Source organism: Neopelma chrysocephalum, unplaced genomic scaffold (genome assembly GCF_003984885.1).
Source record: "Neopelma chrysocephalum unplaced genomic scaffold, ASM398488v2 Primary Assembly neopelma1_59, whole genome shotgun sequence".
NCBI classification, from domain to species: domain Eukaryota; kingdom Metazoa; phylum Chordata; class Aves; order Passeriformes; family Pipridae; genus Neopelma; species Neopelma chrysocephalum.
This window is the reverse complement of record NW_020897714.1, coordinates 19,429,488-19,450,674: the sequence shown is the minus strand read 5'-3', so window position 1 is coordinate 19,450,674 and position 21,187 is coordinate 19,429,488. Positions and strand designations below refer to the sequence as shown.

The window sequence follows — 21,187 nt, the reverse complement described above, 5'->3', positions numbered from 1 at the left end:
AAGGAGTCAAGGCAAGAGCAGCATGTTCACAGTACACACAATACAAGTCCACAAGGAACGTTAAGTTTTCTTGTCTGTATTTGGGTGACTCTTCACGGCTGTGTTTGCTGACAAATCAGAACTGCTGCTTTTCAAGTAAGTATACTGCAAAGGTCTGAAGCAATCTCATGGATGAGAGCAACAGTTTAGAAAACGGAAGACATTCATTTCACTTAGAGTGATGTAGCCATGAAGCAATTATGCAGGAAGAAGCCACCACTCTCTTCCAGCATTCTGGTTGCCAGGAGAAATACCTAAGGGAAGTTTCCACGCAGTGTAATGATCTCAGACGTATGACGTGATATTTTTGTTTAATAAAGAGAAACAACTAATCATGGCTGGAATAGGTAACTGAGACCACCATGTCACAACTGCTGGTCAAGCCCACTGACAGAGTTTTATAGGAAGCAAGTTGAGCTGTATGGAGCAGAAGCTGCCAGCCCTACCACAGAAACTACAAGAGTCATCTTCATCCTACTGAAGTACAAGTAACGACTTATATGCATAAATTCCTGAATTGAACCCAAGGTTCCAATTTAAAGGCTCACCTATCATAAGCATAGCTGGCTTGGAAATCCATACTTTGTCTCAAACATCACTATCTAAAAATAGAATTCTGGCATTACCTTTCACTAACTATTTCAAGTGACACACAGGCCAAACTGGAACTAGTTTCGTTTCTCTAACGGCTAAAGTGGCTCTGAAGAGTTGAAAGGACCATCTACAGCACAACACAAAGTTGACAGCATTAGAAAGTTTATTTCCCAGCAACTGTTAATTTGAATAAAATAACTGGAACGTGTAAGGAGGAGTTTTGAGTTTCACACTGAATACAAACAGGGCAGTTTAGGTAAGCAACACAAAAGCTGAGAATGATCTTCTGATAAAGGATTCCAAATAAAAAGGGTTAATAGAAAGCCAGTCTATTAGCAAATCACCTCAGTGCAGAACCAATCTACACACAGAAACAGCACACTGGTGTCAGACTCAAGCTCTCAGTTCTTGAACTGTTTGACACTCCTTGCCTGCACCAATGATTTCTCCCTTCCTTTTACAGGATGGAAAGACAGAAAAATAAAGTTTAAAAAAAAAATCTGACATGCAGCCCTGATGGCAAATGAGAGAGAAAGGACAAGAGCAGAACTAAATTATGCTTATGATCCTCCCAGAGACATTTATGCTAGAGATGCATTGTGTGTACTCCCTTTCTTCAGGCGGATTAATGATCAACTAACAGCCACTCCAATGAAAGTATTTTAAGCCTTCACATTAATCTCCTGACTTGCTGAGAACTGCTGACAGGTGAGATCAGTCCATTTCACAAGTGCACAGAAACACAGTTTTGGCAAGACTAAGATTCTGTAATAGGGAATTACTATGCTAGGTTTTCTTGGGTGAAGGGTGTGGGGATTTTTGAATACTTCTTACAATCCAGTTAGAAGAACTCACTTTATTACAGTCACAGACTATGTCAGAAATCTCAGAAGATATCTTGCAAGATATGTGAAACAGCCCATTGCACAGTGTGCAACAGACTGAGATACTGCTGAATTATTTTCAACAACTTACTATATAAACTAGCAATGTTTCCTATTCTAAAAATGTTACACGTGATCTTACACATCACATTTCATCTCAATACCAAGATTATTCCCTCTGAGAACAGATTTTGACCAATAATAGGAGGAGTTGTTAACCACAAGAATAATTACATGCATTAACCTCCAATCACATTAGCTCTCAAATTCTGACATCAGACGGCGGGAGTCAGACTAAATTTATATCAGCCCTGCATCTTTTAGATGTCCTTTGATAATTTCTGCAAGAGTCAACTCTATGCCTTCATGCCACTCCAGAAGAGCAGCAGTCACAGAACTAGTCAGTCATGAGTTTCTCACTCGTGTTCATATTCCTCAACTTGGAAGGCAACAGTCCACAAAGGTTCCTACTCAAGATGTGCAGCTAGAGTGAATTCCTGCTATGTGGTGTCTTAGATAACATCAGTCCCTATTAGGGCAGAAGAGAACATCTACAGATTCTACATAAGATGACTACATGAAAGACTATAGCCCTAAGGGGATGATAAAGTAGTAAGCATTCAAAAAAACCATCCCAAACATACAAAAAGATATTGCAGAGTTTTTACTTATGTTGTCTTCTCCATATGACAAGAGAGTCAGCTTTTAAGTTTTGGAAGCACAAGAAGTGGTGGTGGGGAACCCAGACAAAATTTCTTTGAGGATTCTATTAATATACATGTTTACATGCGAAATTTACTCTTTAGTACAATGTATTTTACTAGATCTTCTAATATACTGTGAAGAAGATTTCATAGTGCCTAAAAATACTGAACATCCAGTATTTCTCACGATTCCATCTCAGGAAGTCCCATTTTAATCCTGTAAGCAGAGGCTAGTCTGAAAATGAACAAACCAAAGTACACTAATTCCTGTTTTAACCAGTCGCTGCACCCAAATTTTACATCACCACTGAGTTTAATAATTCATTCTATGACTGCAGAGTATTAATAAAGATTATCACAACCAATATCTGCTGGTTAAACATAAGCAACAGGAAGAGAAAAATCAGAAGGGAACTGAAGAACCGGATCAAGGTTCCAAAGTCTCCTTCCCCACCTTTCCCTGTTTATTGCCGTTGGTATTCAGTGAAGTGGTTGCTGCCTGCTTCATCGGGTATAACCGTTGGTCCCATAAATGGTACCTTTGTCATTTACACAGCAGTAAGAAGCAGGAATCTCTGCTCTTGTCCATTTGGGGGCAGAAGGAAAAGGAAACATTTCCTATCCGTAAGCACATGCAGGCACGTATGCTCCTTCTCTGACAAGACAATCTGAGATCCAGAATTTTTGTAACACAAAGCTTGGCATTAGCGTTCTTCCCCACTGAAGCTCCAGACATGGAAAACGCAATTCGAATGCTGGGTGTATTAGAACTGTGTTTTTATTATTATTTAGTTCAGTTCAGATCAGACTCCCTGTCTACCACTCTTGTTTCTTGCTAAAAGAAAGTTCAAAGGCATTCAAAACACCCTGCAAACAAAGACATTAAAACACTGAAGGCAAATTTACCATAGCATTCCTTGAAAGCTTCAATATTAATAGCAGGGGGTTGGCACAGTTTAGTGAAAAAATTGTAAGTAGAGGGAGGAAGCTAAGTCATACAGGAGTTGCGATAGGGGCAATGAAAGGTTAACATACATATTTAGGAGCAAAGTGATTACAGTAAATTCACATAATATGTAATCAAGAACTCCCACCCCAATAGACAAGATTACTTACATAGATCAGTCCTGAGTAGTATCTCTCCTTCAAGTTGTGAAGCACAGAAGCTTCATTCAGGCACGTCAGCTCTGCCATGTCTTCTACTTTAGAGAATTTCGGGGGGTTCATCTTCTGGATGTCATCCTTATTTACTTTCACTTTCTTCCCATTCTCTGCCAGTTCCACGATAGCTTCATCTCCTACTTCTTCCTTCAGGCTAGCTGCCTCAAACCCATTCTTCTCTGAAGGAACCCATACCAGCTTCTTAGCTGCCCAGTCAGCCTGAGTCAAGGGGTTATTAATGATGTTTTTGTCCACATAAAGGTACTTATCTGCATCTCTTTGCGCCATTGTGGTTTACAACTGGGGAACTGTGAAGAGAAGGGGAAAAAAAAAAAAAGGATATTTTTAAAGCCTCAAGTTGCCTTGCAAATTCCTAGAGGCAGACAGGCACATGCTAAGTACTCTGAATCCCTGGTCATCAGAGCATGCCTCCCCCTCTCTTAGTTTCATGTTAGTAAGCACTGCTAAAGTTGTCAAACTTCCAATAAGGTCAAGGTTTTGCTTGCCAAGAGGATGAAAAAAACCCAACTAGCAAGCAGTTTTAAAAAAAAACCCTACAACACAACACTGACCGTTAAGCATTTGGAAGCCATTATTTGGCAGAAAAGAGAAAGCACATTAAAGTGCCAAGTACCAAACAATTTGTGCCAATCCTCATAGCATCAGACACTATGTCAGTAACATTCAGGTCAAGATTAGCCCTTCACTGCTCTACTTAGTAGAGATATTAGCTCAGAAATATAATCATAAATGTTTAATCAACACTTTTACTTTGTATCTCCTTCTTCTGATAAGCTATAAATCAAATACCATAACTTGTTAGAAATGCCAACCTCCAGTCTAGACAATGAGGCACACTTCACTTCTAAAAGATAGCAATAATTTGAGGACACCAGTTAAGACTGATGTTAGATACTTTCCATCACCAGCTTAGTAGTAATACCCAGCCCACCAGTTTCTTTCTTTTTTTTCTACATAATGTTCAGTAGGAAAAACCTTCAAGAGAGTAACAGAATAAATCTGTGTTCAGGAAATTTTACAGCTGAAAATCCTCTAATAGGATCCTTCTATGAAGCTGTGGTCAGACAGAGGAGAGAGTTCCACCCATACAAGAGGGAGACAGGCAGCATGCTCCAAAAATGGCACCCCAGATTCAGTGTTTCATCAAAACCAGAACACTACTGCCAGGGATTTTCCAGTTTATAAAGCAGCAATTTTATTAGTGCCATTCAGGAATTCTTTCAATCAGAAAAGGGTTGCATGCGTCAAGGCTCATTAACCATGTAACAGCAGCCTCTTTACAAGATCCCATAAACATAACTTCTTGGATCCTTCCTCACAAAGATACCAGTGTCCTCAATATATGTTTTTCATAACTTGGATAGAAACTAGAGCTCTTTACCACCTAAAGAACAGGAAATGAAAATATCAATACTCATGTCATGGAAGGCTGTCAGAATCTATAGGGTAACTTTTCTACTGAGCATACCCATATATACAAACAATCCACTAAATCAAATAAGTGAAGTTTGACTGGAGGTACTGCAGACAAAAAAGTATTGAAAGCAGAACAGAAGCAGCTCAATTCCCAAAATATGCATGAGAGCAACAATAGATGTTGAGTCCCAGCATTAGCAAGCAGTGAATGAAGCCAGAAAAACATCAGCTATAATAATGATGGGCACAAATGCCCACACCAGCCATTTGTAAGCATGTAGGGAAATTCCTTTCAACAAATGGATTACTGTAGGTGGGATGTAACTTTGTGTCAGAGATTGTACGGTTAGCTGTCAAAAATTCTTTAGCAAACAAAGAGAAAATTACTCTATAAATAATCATTTCCTTTAGCTTGAGTTTAAAATCTGATCTAAGCCTTAGAGGATATGCTAAACAGCTATCCCACACTTTATCTTGTCTTTCCTTGCCCACAGGGTCCCTGACACTTCCACCTCAATCACTACAATGGTCATTCTCAGAGCAACTCCTCCCTGGTTTTTCATATTTTCACTGAAAAACTAGATTTTAATGGGTACATGATGAAGAGATTTGTTGCAGAGATAAGATGTAGCAATCTAGAGGCTGCCATTAAAAACTTCAGCTGTCAGGAGAGCTTCAAGACCACCCTACAGCAGTGAGCCTGGCACAGGAAATAGAGAAGACTAACAATGCAATAGAAGACATTAGGACTTCATGACACTGAAGAGTATCATCTGCAGGTTGTGGTCAAAGGGTTAAAAAAAGGGAGTGGAGGGAAGGAGGGGGAAAAGAAAAAAAAAAAGAAATAAATATTCAATTGTGTCCAGAGTTGTATCAGGTTTGGCAAGGCAACAGCTGTGCTCTACCCTCCATTACACAGTTTCCTGCCTATGCAACTCCCAGAATCTAACCAGTTGCCTTTTTTGGCTATAATCAGGCAGGACAGAGGCAGTATGCTTCAGCTAAATTCAGTTTCATCATTTCCTGAGGAATCCTAAGTAACCAGCCATCTGAAGTGTCCTACATTACACTGAAACATACTCCTTATTTCCTTACTGCTAGAGTAAATGCATTTACTATATCATGGAGATACATTCCAGGACAGAGTAATTCTTTTTGGCTAAGAAATATATAAGACCACAAGAAATCTTTCAAGAGGTATCCCCAGTCAGTTCTAGATCTGAAAAGAACTAAGGAAAGAAGATAGTTACAGAGACAGTAGTCAAATTCCTTACAGTAGGAGAACCCCGAATTATCTCACATACAAAAGGAGTGTATTCTTCAACCAGTAAGGGATCATTCTATCCGTTTTTATTTTCAGGACTGAAAACAACTTTTACACTAAGAGGAGAAATAACCTAACACAGCTATTCTAAAATCTCACCAAACACTAGGCTTTTTAAGCCACTAATTAGTAGTGAGGAGATTCAAAGAAAGCCTGCACCTCAATCTTGAAACAGACTTGAAAACTACCCTATTGCATGGCAGTAGCAGTCTTCTTATCACCACCTTTAATTAGTCTTCATATGCTCCAGAACAGAATCATCACGTACTAGAAGTAAAACACTGGAGGCTCATGGTAAGATAACATGGCATTAGTGCTATTCTCGAGCTGACTTCTAAACCCACAGGGCGTCTAAACTAGCAATACCACAAACCAACCATTAATTTGTCTTCTCCATAAGAACAGTACCAGAGGAATCAGATTCAGCAACTTCCATCTTACAGGCTCCTAAACTTATCTCCCTACCTTATGCTGCATTTCACTGGGCATTTCTAAAAATCCCTTAAGTGGTCAAGGAAGGAAGCAAGCCCAGTAAGCTCTTGCAGCCTTACAGCCACTCACAATGAATGCAAATCATTGCCATTTTAGGAACAAATTAGGAAGCAATTTGTTTGCCTGGTAGTTTGCATTTTGGGTGTAGATAATTATGCAGGGCAAGGACATTTATCTTTACATGGTTATTGTGCAACTGTCGGATGAGAATACCGTTAACAATATTCTTTTTGATGCAACACCAGTCTACAGGCAAGACGACCAAAAAATACAGAAGGAAGACAGACCATCCTTGTTTTGAGTTTAAATGCCTCCTTCCTAGTATTGTTTCCAAAAATGACATACTACAGTCACTTCCCTGTTAACCCAGTACGTTCCCTTATTGTGGTTTGTAGCAGCCTGAAGAAGAGGCTGGTCAAACTTTGCTTGTTTTCCACTATTTCAGGAACCAAAAGACATTCTTTGCCATATAACTAACTACATAGTTGCCATAAAGATGCCATACAGTTACAGATGGAGGCAAAGGCGTCTCTACAGTTATGAATAGGACAGGACCAAGACACAATAATATGTAGTCCCACCTCAAAAAAAAAAATTCAACCCTCACCCCCTTTTACATACATATTTTCCAGGAGATTCTTTTGAGAGGAATAAGTTAAACACTGGTTTTAAGATGACCTGCATTCCCTTTGAACTAGGCAGAATTACCCAAAACCCTTACTGGAATACAATCTTTTGCCTTAGCCTTCTGCAATTTCACAGCCTTAAGGCTTAGGTTACAAGACACTTCACACACTCCCTACATAAACCTGGAAACAAACATATTATCTAGCTTGGAAAGCTGTCTCTGCTGTAAGGTCCAGTGTTTTGCAACTGCTAGAAGCATAGAACATTACCTGTTTGCAATTTCATTTTCCAGAACTATTTGTATTACATCCCCCCCCCCAACATTTACTCTGTCAGCAGCCACAGTATTGTTCTAGGACTGAGCCACTGCTCAGTAAGATGAGCTTGGGCTCTGCTAAACTCTGGAGGTAACAGCTGAAGTAGAAATAGGATCAATATATTCAGAAGAGTATTAATGGTAACAGTTAAAGCATCATGCTTACTACTGGCTAGAAAAGAGAACACTTCCAGTTTGAGTTACATGAAACACCATTAAAGTAGGGATCTCCACACTGTTCTTTTTCAGCTTTAGGCTCATTCTTAGCAAAGATGCATTACTACATTGCAACAGACAGCTTGAATCACACACTATTTTCCTATTTTAATGAATTATGAGAAGTTTGTGAAATTGTAGAAGTTTTCTTCTGTTTCATATCCACCGTTAAGGCACTGTTATAAAAACTTCATGTGATTTCACATTAAATGGTCCCCTCACATGGTTTGTCTAGTGGTCTTTCTACTAGCACTGCAAGAGGAACAACCCTGAAGATCAGGGTGACAAAAAGAATGAACAATAAATAGCAAACATTTTTAGACTACAACCCGTTAATTTCCCTTTTTTCACAGGGTTCACATTTCAAAAGTATTTCAGGAACACAATTCTCACACCACTTTCCAAACTGGCTTACCTGAGGACGCAATACGAGACAAAACATCCTTTCACAGAACAAAAGGAATGTACACCATTTCTATAGGCAAGACAAGACTTTTACACTAGAAAATTACAGCACCACTGGTCACTTACAACCCCACTTCAGTTACAACTAAATTGCACTCAGTGAAGAAATTTAATTCTTTGTTAATACACAGCATTTAAAAAATAATCTGACTTCGAGAAGCTACTAATGATTCAAACTCAGTTTAGTCATTAACATTCATATGACAGGAATCCTTGCTAAGCGTATGATCTGAACAGCTAATACTTGCATTATTTTTGCAAACTCAACTATTTCGTTTTCCCCAGCCAGCTGAATACAGTTCATCAACAGATTTAAGAGCAGCTAGGAAACTGAACTAAAGTAGTCTAAGGTAGACTTCACTGGCCAGGCTACCTACAGCGAGCATGAACTGACAACATAAAAACCCTAACCCACCAAGAAAAACTTGCTATAATTCCCTTGTATTCACTGAGAAATTGTTCAGATTTGTTTAGAACATAGTAGACTGACACTTCACAGCTCCATGTCCCAGTATGTTTATGGGAAAGAAAACTGCAAAGTTTGTTAGCCCAAACTGCTCCAATTTGTAAGTAACACCTACATAAAAACTGAAGTCTGAACTGCTAAGGGCAATAAATGAATCACAAGCGGGAGGCAGAGAAGAAGGGAAGGCAAAAATCTGGCAGGAAGCTGAACTGATGGACTGGTTATATGTGCTTATTTCTCAAGTTCAGTACATTGTGACACACCGGTGCTTGATGCTTCAGATTGAACTCAAGAATCACGAATTTCAGTTTTCCCACTAGAGAATATATCAGGCAAGTACATGAGTTGGCAATTAACACTCCCTCACAGATAGCCCCGGAGCTGAAGGCACTGAGCTACCCTTTTCGTTCAGAATGTGGTCCTGCCATGCAGAATCATTTTTTCTAGTTCAGCTTTATTTGGGATTCATAATGAGTGCTATCAGGCTTACTGGAGTTCACTGCTTTCCTCTCTAGTCACCGTCTGACGCACACAATACATTGTTGAAAGACTTATTTCACAACTGGAATGCAGATTGCTGGCAATTATTGTTGCATATTCAGTTTGACTGTAGTGCTGCCCAGACTTGCCAGCTACCCTGTTTATTACTGTAAATTAAACTCAAGGTAGAGCACAAAAGTGCCCTCTCTGTATGCAAGGGGCTCTAAAAATCAAGAAGAAGGAATCTAATTATCTAATGTATAAATGACACCTGTATTGCACAAAAGTGACCTACTGGCCAGACTACATGTAAGACAAAAGAAGTTGAAGGAAATTCTGTATCTTCCAGGCGGCCTAAAGACACCTAACACACATCCTCAGAACTCTGAACATGGGATAAATGTTTCTCAGTTTCTCTCAGTGTCCATCTCTCCTCATCAGCTGCCAAGCACCACTCTGGTATGTGTGAAGCAGCACTTGCATTTATTCCACTGTAACAGCTGATAGAGGAGATTTGCTCTGGCAGCTGGGACTTCCCATGGCAAAGTGCAAAGGTCACAAAGCCCTGTGCAAGTAAGACATTGTCCTTACATGCTAATCACCTTTTCTCTTCACTGGGTTCAAATACGGCAAGACTGTGAGAACAGAAGCTACATGTACATGTAACATAAACTAATATCAACCTGAAGAGGCCACTTTTGGGTACCAAAGAGTGAAAACAGGGCAGTACAGGCTTCACCACAGGCTATAGAAACAAAGAAACAATCTTGAGCAACCACAGTGCATACCATAAAGTAATTAACCACTGTAGGTCATGGGCAAATAAGGCCTAACTTCCTTAAGTTAATGCTAGGGAGTGTATGCTTGCCCCTATTTTAATTGCACCTTCTGAGTTCAGGGAGACACCAAGACACACTACTGTATAGATGGCACCAATACAGTTAATCAGCTCTATGAAGCTTGTGCACATTGTTTAAACACACCAAACACTGATTTAGGAAGGGGGAGGGTAGCCTTCTGTCGATTTCAAATCCAGTCTTTAGCATGACAAAGCTAGGCTGGCTGCCACCCAACCCCATTCACTTTGAATAAATATTCAAAGTTTACAATCCTGCATAATACACTTTCTGCAACTGTTGTTTCTCATTAGTGCAAGTACAGTACATGCCTTCTCAGCAGAGGAGAGAATTCCTCTTACAGAGACAGTGTGCCCACAAGGAAAACATTCCAGGGGGAGAACACATTCTTCGTGACCACTCAGCAAAGTAATCCCACTTAAGGAGACAGCTGTAGTTCAGAAAACTGCAGCCCATCCCTGCTGTTCAAGCTGTTTTGCTGGAAGACTTGTTTTCAGGAGGCATAACGGCCTGCAAAAGTTCTGATCAGGCACGCAGAATTCCCTAGGGACATCGCATGAGAGAGGGAAGAAGAGCTTCGAAAGTTTCAGCCTGTCCTTGTTACCTCAGGGTCACTTTTCATGTCTTCCCTAATATTCTGATTTAAGGCTAAAAAAGTATCTACCAAGAACTCTGAGGCGCTATGTGAGGTAGCTCTACATACTTCTATATCAGTTAGCACTCCCTGTCATCTTTGTCAATGCCAGGTTTCAATTCACTGCAATAGGAAACAAGGAATAAAACAATTACACCTAAACACAGAGAAGAAAAATATGGTTCTGGTTCACCCTTTTAGATGCAAATATGTAGCATGTATGTGGCTAAGATAAAGTCATCTCACAGGAACAATTACTCTTGCTTACATTAACCAACAAATTGCTTTGATCCCAGCATCAATACTACTAATCTTTTTCCAGCCCATACTGGAAAGAACCAAGAATCGGTGCAAACACATCTGCTTAATAACTTTTGAAAATATTACTTTTACATTGCAGCAGAAGGTTCTCTAGACACGGCTCAACCTACTGTGCCAAACTAGGTCTGTGTACAAACAGCTTTCTGCTACATCTCATGTTTTCATTTTTGTTTCAAATAGCTCTGCTCCACTATTAACAGGAGCTATGGGAACAGTAGGTAAAAACCCTGGCAGAGAAAAATCTATCACCTTTACAGGGTCCAAGTTTGATTCTCAACTCTTCTAGCTGTACCTAAGGGTTCATTTAGAAGACCTACCTCTCTGTTTATGATGGTGATCGTGGAGATGAAGGGCTGGAAAAGAGTGACTCTTTCTGGACATGAGAACAACAATAACTCCTACACTGAAGAAAAACTTACATAGTCTTAAAGTTCCAGGATGTATAAGGAGGTCAGACTGAAAATATTTACTGATTTTTTTATTTTATTTATAGAGCATAAATATCATCTTCAAGATAGTCCGAAAAACTTCATAACATTCAGATTGTGACATTTCCCTATTGCATTCAAGGTCTTGCATAGCTCCATGACTCCTTGCTTAGCTCTTCATCATAACCGATATTCCAGAGAAAGTTCCAGTGCAGCAGAGCGCGTGAGGAACACTTGTCTGGTCTGTACACTTCAGGCTCCCACTTATCCTCTGGTTAGCTTGTTGCTTTCCTGACCCGTGCTTTCTTCCCTAAATGTCAAATATATCACTCTTTAGAAAGGAACAGCATTAGCAATCTCTAATTTTAGTAGTCACCCAACCGTGTCCTCCTGTCTGGATCTGCTGAAGCACTGATTTCTGTGCTAGAGGAGAATAAAGGACTCATCTTTTAATGTCAAATGAGGGGTAAGAAGGGCACCTGAAGTAGGAACTTAGTCTGAGCTGTTATAATCATGGTTATATGGCTTATAAAATTCTCTCTATTCTAGCATTACAAGAAAAGACTTCTTTGGAAAAAAAAAAGAAAATTATCTCCTTCTGACAGAAGACTGACATACTATGACATTCCATGGTTCCAATATGAGGAAGCAAATAAAATTTGAAAGTTTCCAACAAAGTTTTGCTTTCTGGCCTAATAGGATAAAAAACAATATCAGGAAATGCTGACCATGGAATAACAAAACTGCTTCATGTGTTTCCACCACAGTTAATAACTTTGTTCACAGCCATATACACTACAGTGCTGTGGTGGTGAGGCACTGGAACAGGTTGTCCAGAGAAGCTGTGGCTGCCCCATCCCTGGAAGTGTCCAAGGCCAGGCTGGATGGGGGTCTGAGCAACCTGGTCTAGTGGAAGGTGTCCTTGACCATTGCGAGGGGTTGGAACAAGATGATCTTTAAGGTCCCTTCCAACCCAAACCATCCTGTGATTCTCTCATATTCTTCCCTTTATCTACATGAGCAAGAGCTGAACCATACAACATGCTGATATTTATCAGTTAAATCTACATCAAGTTTTTTTAGTATTAAAGAACTAAAATCTACCTATACAATCCTGCCCATTATGAAAATTAAGATTTGTCACATAGAAGATTACCTCCCACCGTGTGGAGGAAGAAGATATACTGATCATGCACAGGTAGATGCCTGTGCCACACAGACAATACGTAGATAATTTTTAGAAGTTACAGCAGTTTGTCTAAAACTGGCGATCCTTTTTTTTGCAGAAAAATTATGACTAATACATCTTCCTCGTCACGTTTGTGTTTTCTCATTTTACTTTTCCCATCATATACTGCATTAAACTTGGGAAGGGCCATTAAACCAATTCATAATAATTTACTGTGTAATGAAATGTCAAAGACTTTAGTATCTGCTATAAAGATTCATACCGCAATATAACCCAGACAATAAAAGCGAAGTGAGCTGGTTTAAGTCACAAATCTTAAGTCACAGTTTAAAGAGAGTCTTCTGCTTGTAGAGAAATCTTACTTGGTATTCATGCTCCCCTAAGAAAGAAAATTCCCTTTGTCAGTAAGCAGACACGTCCATTTGAAACATAGCAGTTTCAAGTATCCAATTATTTAATTATTTTACATAGTCAACTATATATGTGCATCCATACTCCCATTTATTTAAACAATTCTGTAAGGTCTGAATACATTTTATTTGACGTCAAAAAGAGATAAAACCCATTGCTATCTCTGAACAGTAGGGAAAAAAAGACATCTGAACTACAACTACGAGGAATAAAACATATTAAGTGGTATTCTGCTAAAAAAAAAATAGATTCCACTAATACAAAAAAAATATATTTCTTGAACTACTTCAGATGCATTTACAAGCAAAAAGTAATTAAAATTGTTTTCTAGATGGTTACCTGTAATGAGGAATTTATTAATTAAACTGCCTGTTTCTGGATAACTTCATCTCGATTCCCCCCCTTCTGAGCTATTTCACTAGCTGGTAAACACACAGCTACCCATCCTCACAACCACCCAAGAAAAACCCAAAGAAAAATGTCAGTATCTTTCTCTACATTTAAACTATAACTGACATAGCTGAAAAAGAAGCCAGAGAATATTTTTCTTCATCACATTTAAAAAAAACCAAACCTGTCAAAAATCAATTTACCTCATCAACCAACTAGTTCCAAGTGCTTAGTCAGAAACTTTCTAATCCAGTTCACTGGTTTGACTTCAGATTTACATTTAGTATTTGTTGTGAAGTTCTTACATTTAAACACCGTATATTTGTTCTATATCCTAAGATGGACTATCAATCTAAGAAAAAGAAACCCTATCAATGAAAACTAATTTGTACTCAGGTGTTTCAAAATAATTGATTTTATCAATTCTGACATAGAAAGACTGGAATCTCTTGCACTAAATGGTAAGCAGACCTACAGTCCCTGCCAAAAAGAGCTTACTCACTAACAATTTACCTACAAACTAATACTACAGATGTTTTAAGTCAGTCACACCTGGAGAACAAGAAGCAACTGAAATTATTTTTTTCATTGACATTTGGTTGTAGGTTTCCTTTTTTTCTTTCTGGAATATTTAAAACCACTCTGTCACTGAAAGTAGATGGGTTGGTTGCTGGCCACAACCAACTTTAACCAAAGTCAAATGCAACGTAGATTAAAAGAGCCTAAATTCACGTGAACTGGTGAAGTCTTAAGCTGAAAAGAAAAAGTCTTCAGCCGAAAAGAAAAACACAGGTGAATGTACTCTCATCACTACAAATAATAAAAAGGGAAGTAAACTATCACAACAGCATGCCTTAAGCCTTAGATTTTAAACAGGAAGCTGCCCAACAGTAAAAAAAAACCCAACTCTGACTGCACAGGACTGTCAAAATTGAGCTGTAAAATTTCCCTAAACCTCTTTTCTTACAAGTCTGAACGCCCACATGGCTTTCAAGCAAATCAGAACTCCAGTTCTGTGTTGAGGCATATATCACAATGAATTTCCTGCCGAGACCCATTAAAATGGTAGTTCTTGATGAATAGAAGTATTCATCAGTTAAGGAAACTTTATGATACAGATTTCCAAGTTACGTTTCCCTCAATATATTAATTATTAGCTTATTAGCTTTACTGAAATCGCTCATCCATGTGGTTTTATTTACTACTGTCAGTAGAGTCAGCATCAAGAGAAATTTAAATTTCTAGTCATGAAGACAAGCAGAATCCAAACCCCATGTACAAAACTCTAGAGGCACAAATTTCATAAAGAGGTCACAGAGTCAAACCACAGTATGCAGAGTTACATTTCATTATACCTCTCCGCAACCAGCAGCAATACATTTGTAGGACTTGTACAAGAAATAATTTGCAGTAGACAAGTATGTTAGATCAATTTTACATTTTCCACTTTGCTATGTTTAAAAAGGGCAGGATTTAGCAGTACTAGCTCCAGAAGTATCATACAATGAAATCAGTCACAGTGCCATCACCAGAAAATTGTAGACACTACTAATTCTTTAGACTTTTTAGGATGATCAGAAAGGCAACATCTTGTGATGAACAGTAATAGGCCAAAGGATCATTAACTGAAAACACAGACTAGTCCATTACACTGAACACGACTGGGTTGGAGTGAGGTCCGAAGGTGTTAAGCCACTACAGTGGCTTAGAACTGCAAGACAAATTGGTGTTGAGATTATTACTTCAAGTACTCAGAACAAGTTCTCACAGTCACTGAAGAAAAAAGCGAAGCGGATAAACCATAATTAAGATGAACTTGTAAACTGATGCATTTCATGTAGTTGGACAACACCCATCTGCATTAGCTTCCAGGGCAGAAGTTGCATTTGTGTTTTTTGTCTCATCATACTCTATGAAAATCGGATTGCTAGTTTCCATCTCTTTCTACACTAGAAAACTCAATTAGAACCATGGTGTGTTTAAGCTGAAAAGAAATTTAAGGTACAAGGTCACCAAGCCACCATTAAGCTAGAGCAACTGCCAGCAAAAACAATGCTGCTGTAGGCAATCCTCTGCTATTATAGTTCTGTTCCAACCCACAGAAGACTTAACGTCAGGCATACAATTTCTCTACTTAACATGCAAACAGCTCTGCCTCGATTACAAACTAAGAAAACAAAGACTAATAAGATATTTATACAAGAAATCAAAGACAAAAAATGTATGTTAGAGGGCACTGAGTGCACTACTGAGTCAAACCAACAAAAATATATTAAATCACACACTGAAGATTAAAGTTTTGGATAGTTTTAGTAGATGTGCACACTAACTCTGAGCCTCTAAAATGCACTGTAGTCATCAGTTAACTTCAGCACGTTACCCAATAACCCGAAACTACCACACAAAGAAGCAGATGTAGTACACAGAGGTGGGGGATAAGATGACCTTAGCTTTTATTTCCCCTTTCAGTAAACCCTGCATTAACTAGATGGGTTCCTGTACCTCCCATGGGTCCACTTATAATCTCACCCTATTAGAATCACACCAATCCACAAGTGACATAAATCTGGGCAAGACACAGGCCTAGGGATGGGGGTGGAAGCAGAAAACTAAGTAGAATCAGCTCAGAAATCACAATACCTCTGACGTGTCCAGTCTCCTCTGTTCAGTATCCTGGAGATTAACAGAACAAAACCTGAAATTTTGGGTATAAACAGACTAATCTCCCAAGACAACTGAAGTATATTTTCACATACTTAGTAGCTGATATACATGCACTCCCTTGTACCTATATGTGAATAGTCTAACAGAAGACTAAGTTGTGAACTATTAATTGCAAACATTTAGTACATTATTTTTAAAGGCTTTCCAAGATAATAATGGTTCACATTTTCAAGATAGTTTGTTGCAGTGGTAAATGCAAGTCTCACATTTGCAGCAGATACATTTGCAGTGCCATGTACTGTTGAAAAAAGATTTAAGCACCTGTGGCATTTGACTCCACCACAGTTTTTAACTCAAAGAAGAGTAGTAGAGCTACCACCCACTACAGTTTGAACACTCTCCAACATTTTGCATAATACCAAAATAATGTGCCAGACAACACAGATTATTTCAGCCTCCTAAGTGAGAAATTCTTCTAATTTCTTTCCTACAACTTTACTGACAAGTATTTTTTCATTGTTATTACCATTACTTATTAATTAGATTCACTTAAAATATTATGGTGCAGCTCTCACAAGCTATTTGCCAACTTAAAATGTTCTGAAGCACATCAAAATCTACCTAGAGGAAATAATGAAAAAAAGCTTTCTCTTTATCTCTTCAGATGAAAGTCTCATCCTGGCAACTTTTTTCCAACAAACACTTGAAAGAAAAAAAAACAACCCAACCCAGAACCATGGTAGAAATATCCTAACAATCTATGCAAAGTTGAATAAAAGGTCTTCAGTTTCTACACTCATTCTTCTGGGGCAGACAGAACTTGACTATTAAGTCTTCCTGTTTATACAGAAACAGACACAGGGCTACCCAGCAGAGCTAACACTGAGGTCGAAGAGTCTTCTCCAGAGATCTTCCAAATTCAGATCTTGTCTATACAAGTCAAGCAATCAAGAGATGACACCATATTCCAAAAAGAATCACATAACTCACCAGCTTGGTGCCAGTCATACTCACTTTGACATTTCAGGTCAGAAAATATGAGAAGTTCTAATTCCCCATTTCTAGCCACTGCTACCAATTTTGCAGCTACCTTAGAGTTACAGAAAATTTTGCCTGTCCACCTCTGGAAAGACAGTGTACACACTATGAATAAGTGCAATAAATAGAGCTATAAAGAAGGAGAACACGTCAACTTAAAACACTTCCACCTGACATGGAGCATCACAGAACTGCTGCATGATTTCATTCTAGTTATTTTTACAACGTCAGATTAGCACACTATCTTGTGTTTACAGAGTTTTGTTAATTGTGATTAGCAACTTGAAAACCTTTCTCTGCTAAACGCAGTCCCACTTACATTTATCAGTTGCTTTCCCCTCACTATAACTTCCTAGTTTACAAAATATTCGTTTATCTCATTTAAACTTTGAGAGCACCACAGTTGCAGACAGTGCATTTATGGGTCAATACATATCTGCACCATGATTTGCTCTTTTCACTGGAATGCCATCGATAAGTGAACTTAGTCACATGTGACCTAGTGACTAATTTCAAAAGCATTTTACAGAAGCAGTAACTGATTAGAAGGCTGTTACTCTGGAGTTAAAACTTTATCATAGCTAGCCTTACAGACAGGAGATGTATACAAGAGCTAAGAATGCGTAATTTAATCTTCCAATCCATGGTTCAACAGTCTCTGTGTAAGTTACCTTGTATTTCCTTCCAGCGAAGGGCAGAGGTAGAAAAATCATAGATGGACTTTGGCCTGCAGACTACTACAATATCTTTACAAGCACAAATACCTTTGAAGCAAAGGTTTTTTATGCATTACTTGAGAGATTTTTTTTTTTTTTAGGAAGACCTGCTCACTTAGAAAAAAGTTTAGGTTCTTAGTTTGCTCTGATGGAGTTTGGCTCAGGACATCATGACATAGGATACAGAAGAAAAACCTATGGAAGAACAAAGGTGAAGAGCACAAACAGGGCTTCAAGAGGAAAAAAAAAAGAAAGAAAAGGAGGAAAAGCAGAAAAAGGAGGAAAAGAAAATGGAATTTAACAGTCACTGCATGCAGCGCTTGCTGATCAACGAAGCTTACTTCTGAAAAATTCCCCTCTATTACCAGAAGCATGTTATTCCTTTAAAATTCATTTCACCCTGCGTTTAGGCAAATTAGGAGCAATGCTCATTAAACCCACTGGGCAGGCGCCACCCTCGGGGGCTACGAAACTTGTTACTTTCCACACCTACGGGAGGACAGGCAGGTAAAAGATACCACTAAAAGCCGGAGAACTTTTACTCCTCGCTTGGAGGTGATGCCTGAAAGCACAAGCTATCTGAAAGAGCTCTCAGTGCAAGCTTCATCTTGCCCTGTCACTCCCTCCCTCTCTCCCGGCCCAAACCGAACGAGGAAGTGGGGCCGGGCGGGCGGAAGCCAAGCCCATGGCGGTGTCTGAGGAGGGCTGTCAGCCCGTGACTCAGGCTGCTGCCCTGACAGCTGCCCCGCCGGCCCCGGCCCGCTGCCCCCACGGCGCGGGCACCGGGGCACATGCACCGGGGGAGGCGGGGAGGGCACAGGGGTCGGTCCGGGGAAAAAGAGCGCCAACTACCCGCCCCACCCCACCCGCGGGAGGCCAGTTCGCAGGGAGCGGAGGGAGAGCGGCAACTCCTTGGGAACAACGCGACAGGCACGCGCGGCCCCGGAGGAGAAGGGGGACACGGGGACCACCCCGGGCACGGCAGGTCCCGCGGGGACGGGGCAGGAAAGAGGCGGGACAGCAGAGCCCTCCCGCCCGGTCGGACAAAGAGGCGCCAAACCCGGCAAGGGAGGGAAGGAGAGAGGGAAGCGCGGCGCCAGGGGGGACAAACCGGAGCCACCCGCGCCCACCGCCCCGCCCGACCGGCTTCACCTGAGCCCGGCTACGGCGGAGGGAGGGAAACGCCGCGGCGGTGGCGGCTGCGCTCCTCGCGGCGAGAGTGCGGCGTCCTCCGGCTGCGGCTCCTCCCGCGGCACCGCGACCGCCGCTCGCTCACCGGCACTGCCGAGCCGCCCGCCCGCCCGGGCGGGGCCGCCCCGCCTCCCGCGCCGCCGACAGCCAATGGCCCCGCCGTCCACACAGAGTGACGGCCGCGGCGGCCAATTAGAGCAGGGCCGCGGGGGCCGAGGAGGCCGTTGATGAGCCGTTAGCAACGCCCGGGCGCGCGCCCCGCCCAGCCCCGCCCCGCGGCCGCCCGGGCGGGGAGCGGCGGCGGCGACCTCGGGGGCTCGGGAGAGGTGGGCGGCGCGTCCGGGGCTCCCCCCGCCGGCAGCCGGGCCGGGCTCCCCAGGTCCCCTCTTCCCCGGCTGAGCCGTGCCGAGCGGCCCCCACAACCCCCCGCGCCGTGCCAGGCCGGGCCCACAATGCCCCGCGCCGGCCTCTGCTCCTGCCGAGGGCAGCGGGTGTGCCCGGGCTGGGAGCGGGGAATGCGGGTCAGCGGGGCGATGGGTTCGGCCCTGGCCTCCGGAGGCCATGCCAGAAGTCCTCGGAAATGGGGGCTGCGGGGGTGTCCCGGTGAAGAGATTCCCACTCGACTCTGTTGTCTTGTAGGGCAAAATATCCACAATGGGAAGGTGCCAGTCACAATTTCGTTTCCCAGAATCAGTTGGGTTGGAAAAGGCCTCCAAGATCATCGAACCCAAGCTGTGACCGAACACCAGCATGTCAGCTAGACCATGGCACTAAGTACCACATCCAGTCTTTCCTTACACACCCCCAAGGGACAGTGACTCCACCACCTCCCTGGGCAGCCCATTCCAACATCTAACCACCCTTTCTGTGAAGAAATTCCTCCTAATGTCCAACCTAAACCTTTCCTGGCTCAGCTTGAGATCATGTCCTCTCATCCTGTTGCTGGACGCCTGGGAGAAGAGGCTGACCCCCTTCTGGCTACAGCCTCCTTTCAGGCAGTTGTAAAGAGCAATAAGGTCCCCCCTGAGACTCCTCCAGGCATAACAACTCCAGCTCCTTCAGCTGCTTCTCCTAAGACTTGTGCTCCAGGCCTTTGACCAGCTCCATTGCCCTTCTCTGTACTCTAAGGAACAGAACCAAGGCAAGCAGAAGCATGGACATAAGCAGCCCCTGATGTTGCTGAGGTGTTTGAACAACCAGTGTATATGTGGAGGCCTGAAATGTATTTAAAAAGGCATGCCGAAACACAGAGGTTTGAAAAGACAGAAGCAGTGTAGTTCTGCCTCCTTGCATTTACTGAAACTTCAGGATGAGCAAAAGGAGGAAGCAGTAGCCAAGATGCCAGACCAAAGTTCTTCTGAAAAGAGTACAACATATCTAAGTCCAGATGTCGGAACCAGCCACACAGATGAGGTTTACTGCACATTTTACAAGTATGCAGAAATACAAGGCTCCTTCTCTCTGTGACTTCCCACTTTGGTATAAAGAGGGCAGATTTGCAGATGTAGCTGCCATTGACAGAAAATGCAAGGTCAAGTTTACCTACAAGTAGAAGAGGCAAATGAAGTTAAAGAAGCTTGAATAAAGAGGGAACTTAGTGGAGAAGTACCTAAAGTAAACATTTCTTGTCCAAGTGAAACACTTCAGGCTTAGAAATATTCATGGCAGCAGTTTGGAAACAAACCTTTGTATTTCAAAACACAAAAGGCAAAAATCACTGAAAGGTTGTACTGCTGAGTATTAGGGACACAGAGGTGTCACTGTTAGAGGCATCATCATGGCTAGGCTTCGCGAATGAAGATTTGGGAAGGGCTCTACCCACATTTGTTACAAGCACGCTGGTGGCTAATGAGGCAAATACGAGATAGACATGTCCGATTGCAAAAGGCACAGCAGAAAGACTCCTTAGGTGGTATATTCTGCAAGGCACGATTCTTTCTGCGTTATCTTTTCTCCTCAAGAGTGATCCTGCGTGCTTTCTCAAAGAAAGCAACAGCGTTAAAGATAGTGTGTCTCCAGACCTCTCGATTGGAGGCCAGAGTAGACCAGTTATGTTGATCAATATGGCCAAGGCTGAGACGTTGTTTCAGAGAGTCCTTGTATCTCCTCTTTGGGGCTCCTCTCTTGCAGCAGCTGGTGGCAA

The 21,187-nt window shown here is 41.5% G+C and overlaps 1 protein-coding gene across 1 annotated transcript in view; it reads right to left on the bottom strand.

Moving 5' to 3' along the window:
• The window catches only part of MYH9 (myosin heavy chain 9), a 70,875-nt gene extending 51,740 nt beyond the window's left edge, over positions 1-19,135 (bottom strand). The window contains exons 1-2 of the mRNA XM_027680347.1: positions 19,006-19,135; positions 3,338-3,690 (exon numbers count right to left, since the gene is read on the bottom strand). Coding sequence (XP_027536148.1) covers positions 3,338-3,670 — 333 coding nt within the window. The 5' untranslated portion in view covers positions 3,671-3,690; positions 19,006-19,135. The remainder of the gene's footprint in view (positions 1-3,337; positions 3,691-19,005) is intronic.
• Between the last annotated feature and the right edge of the window lie 2,052 nt (positions 19,136-21,187).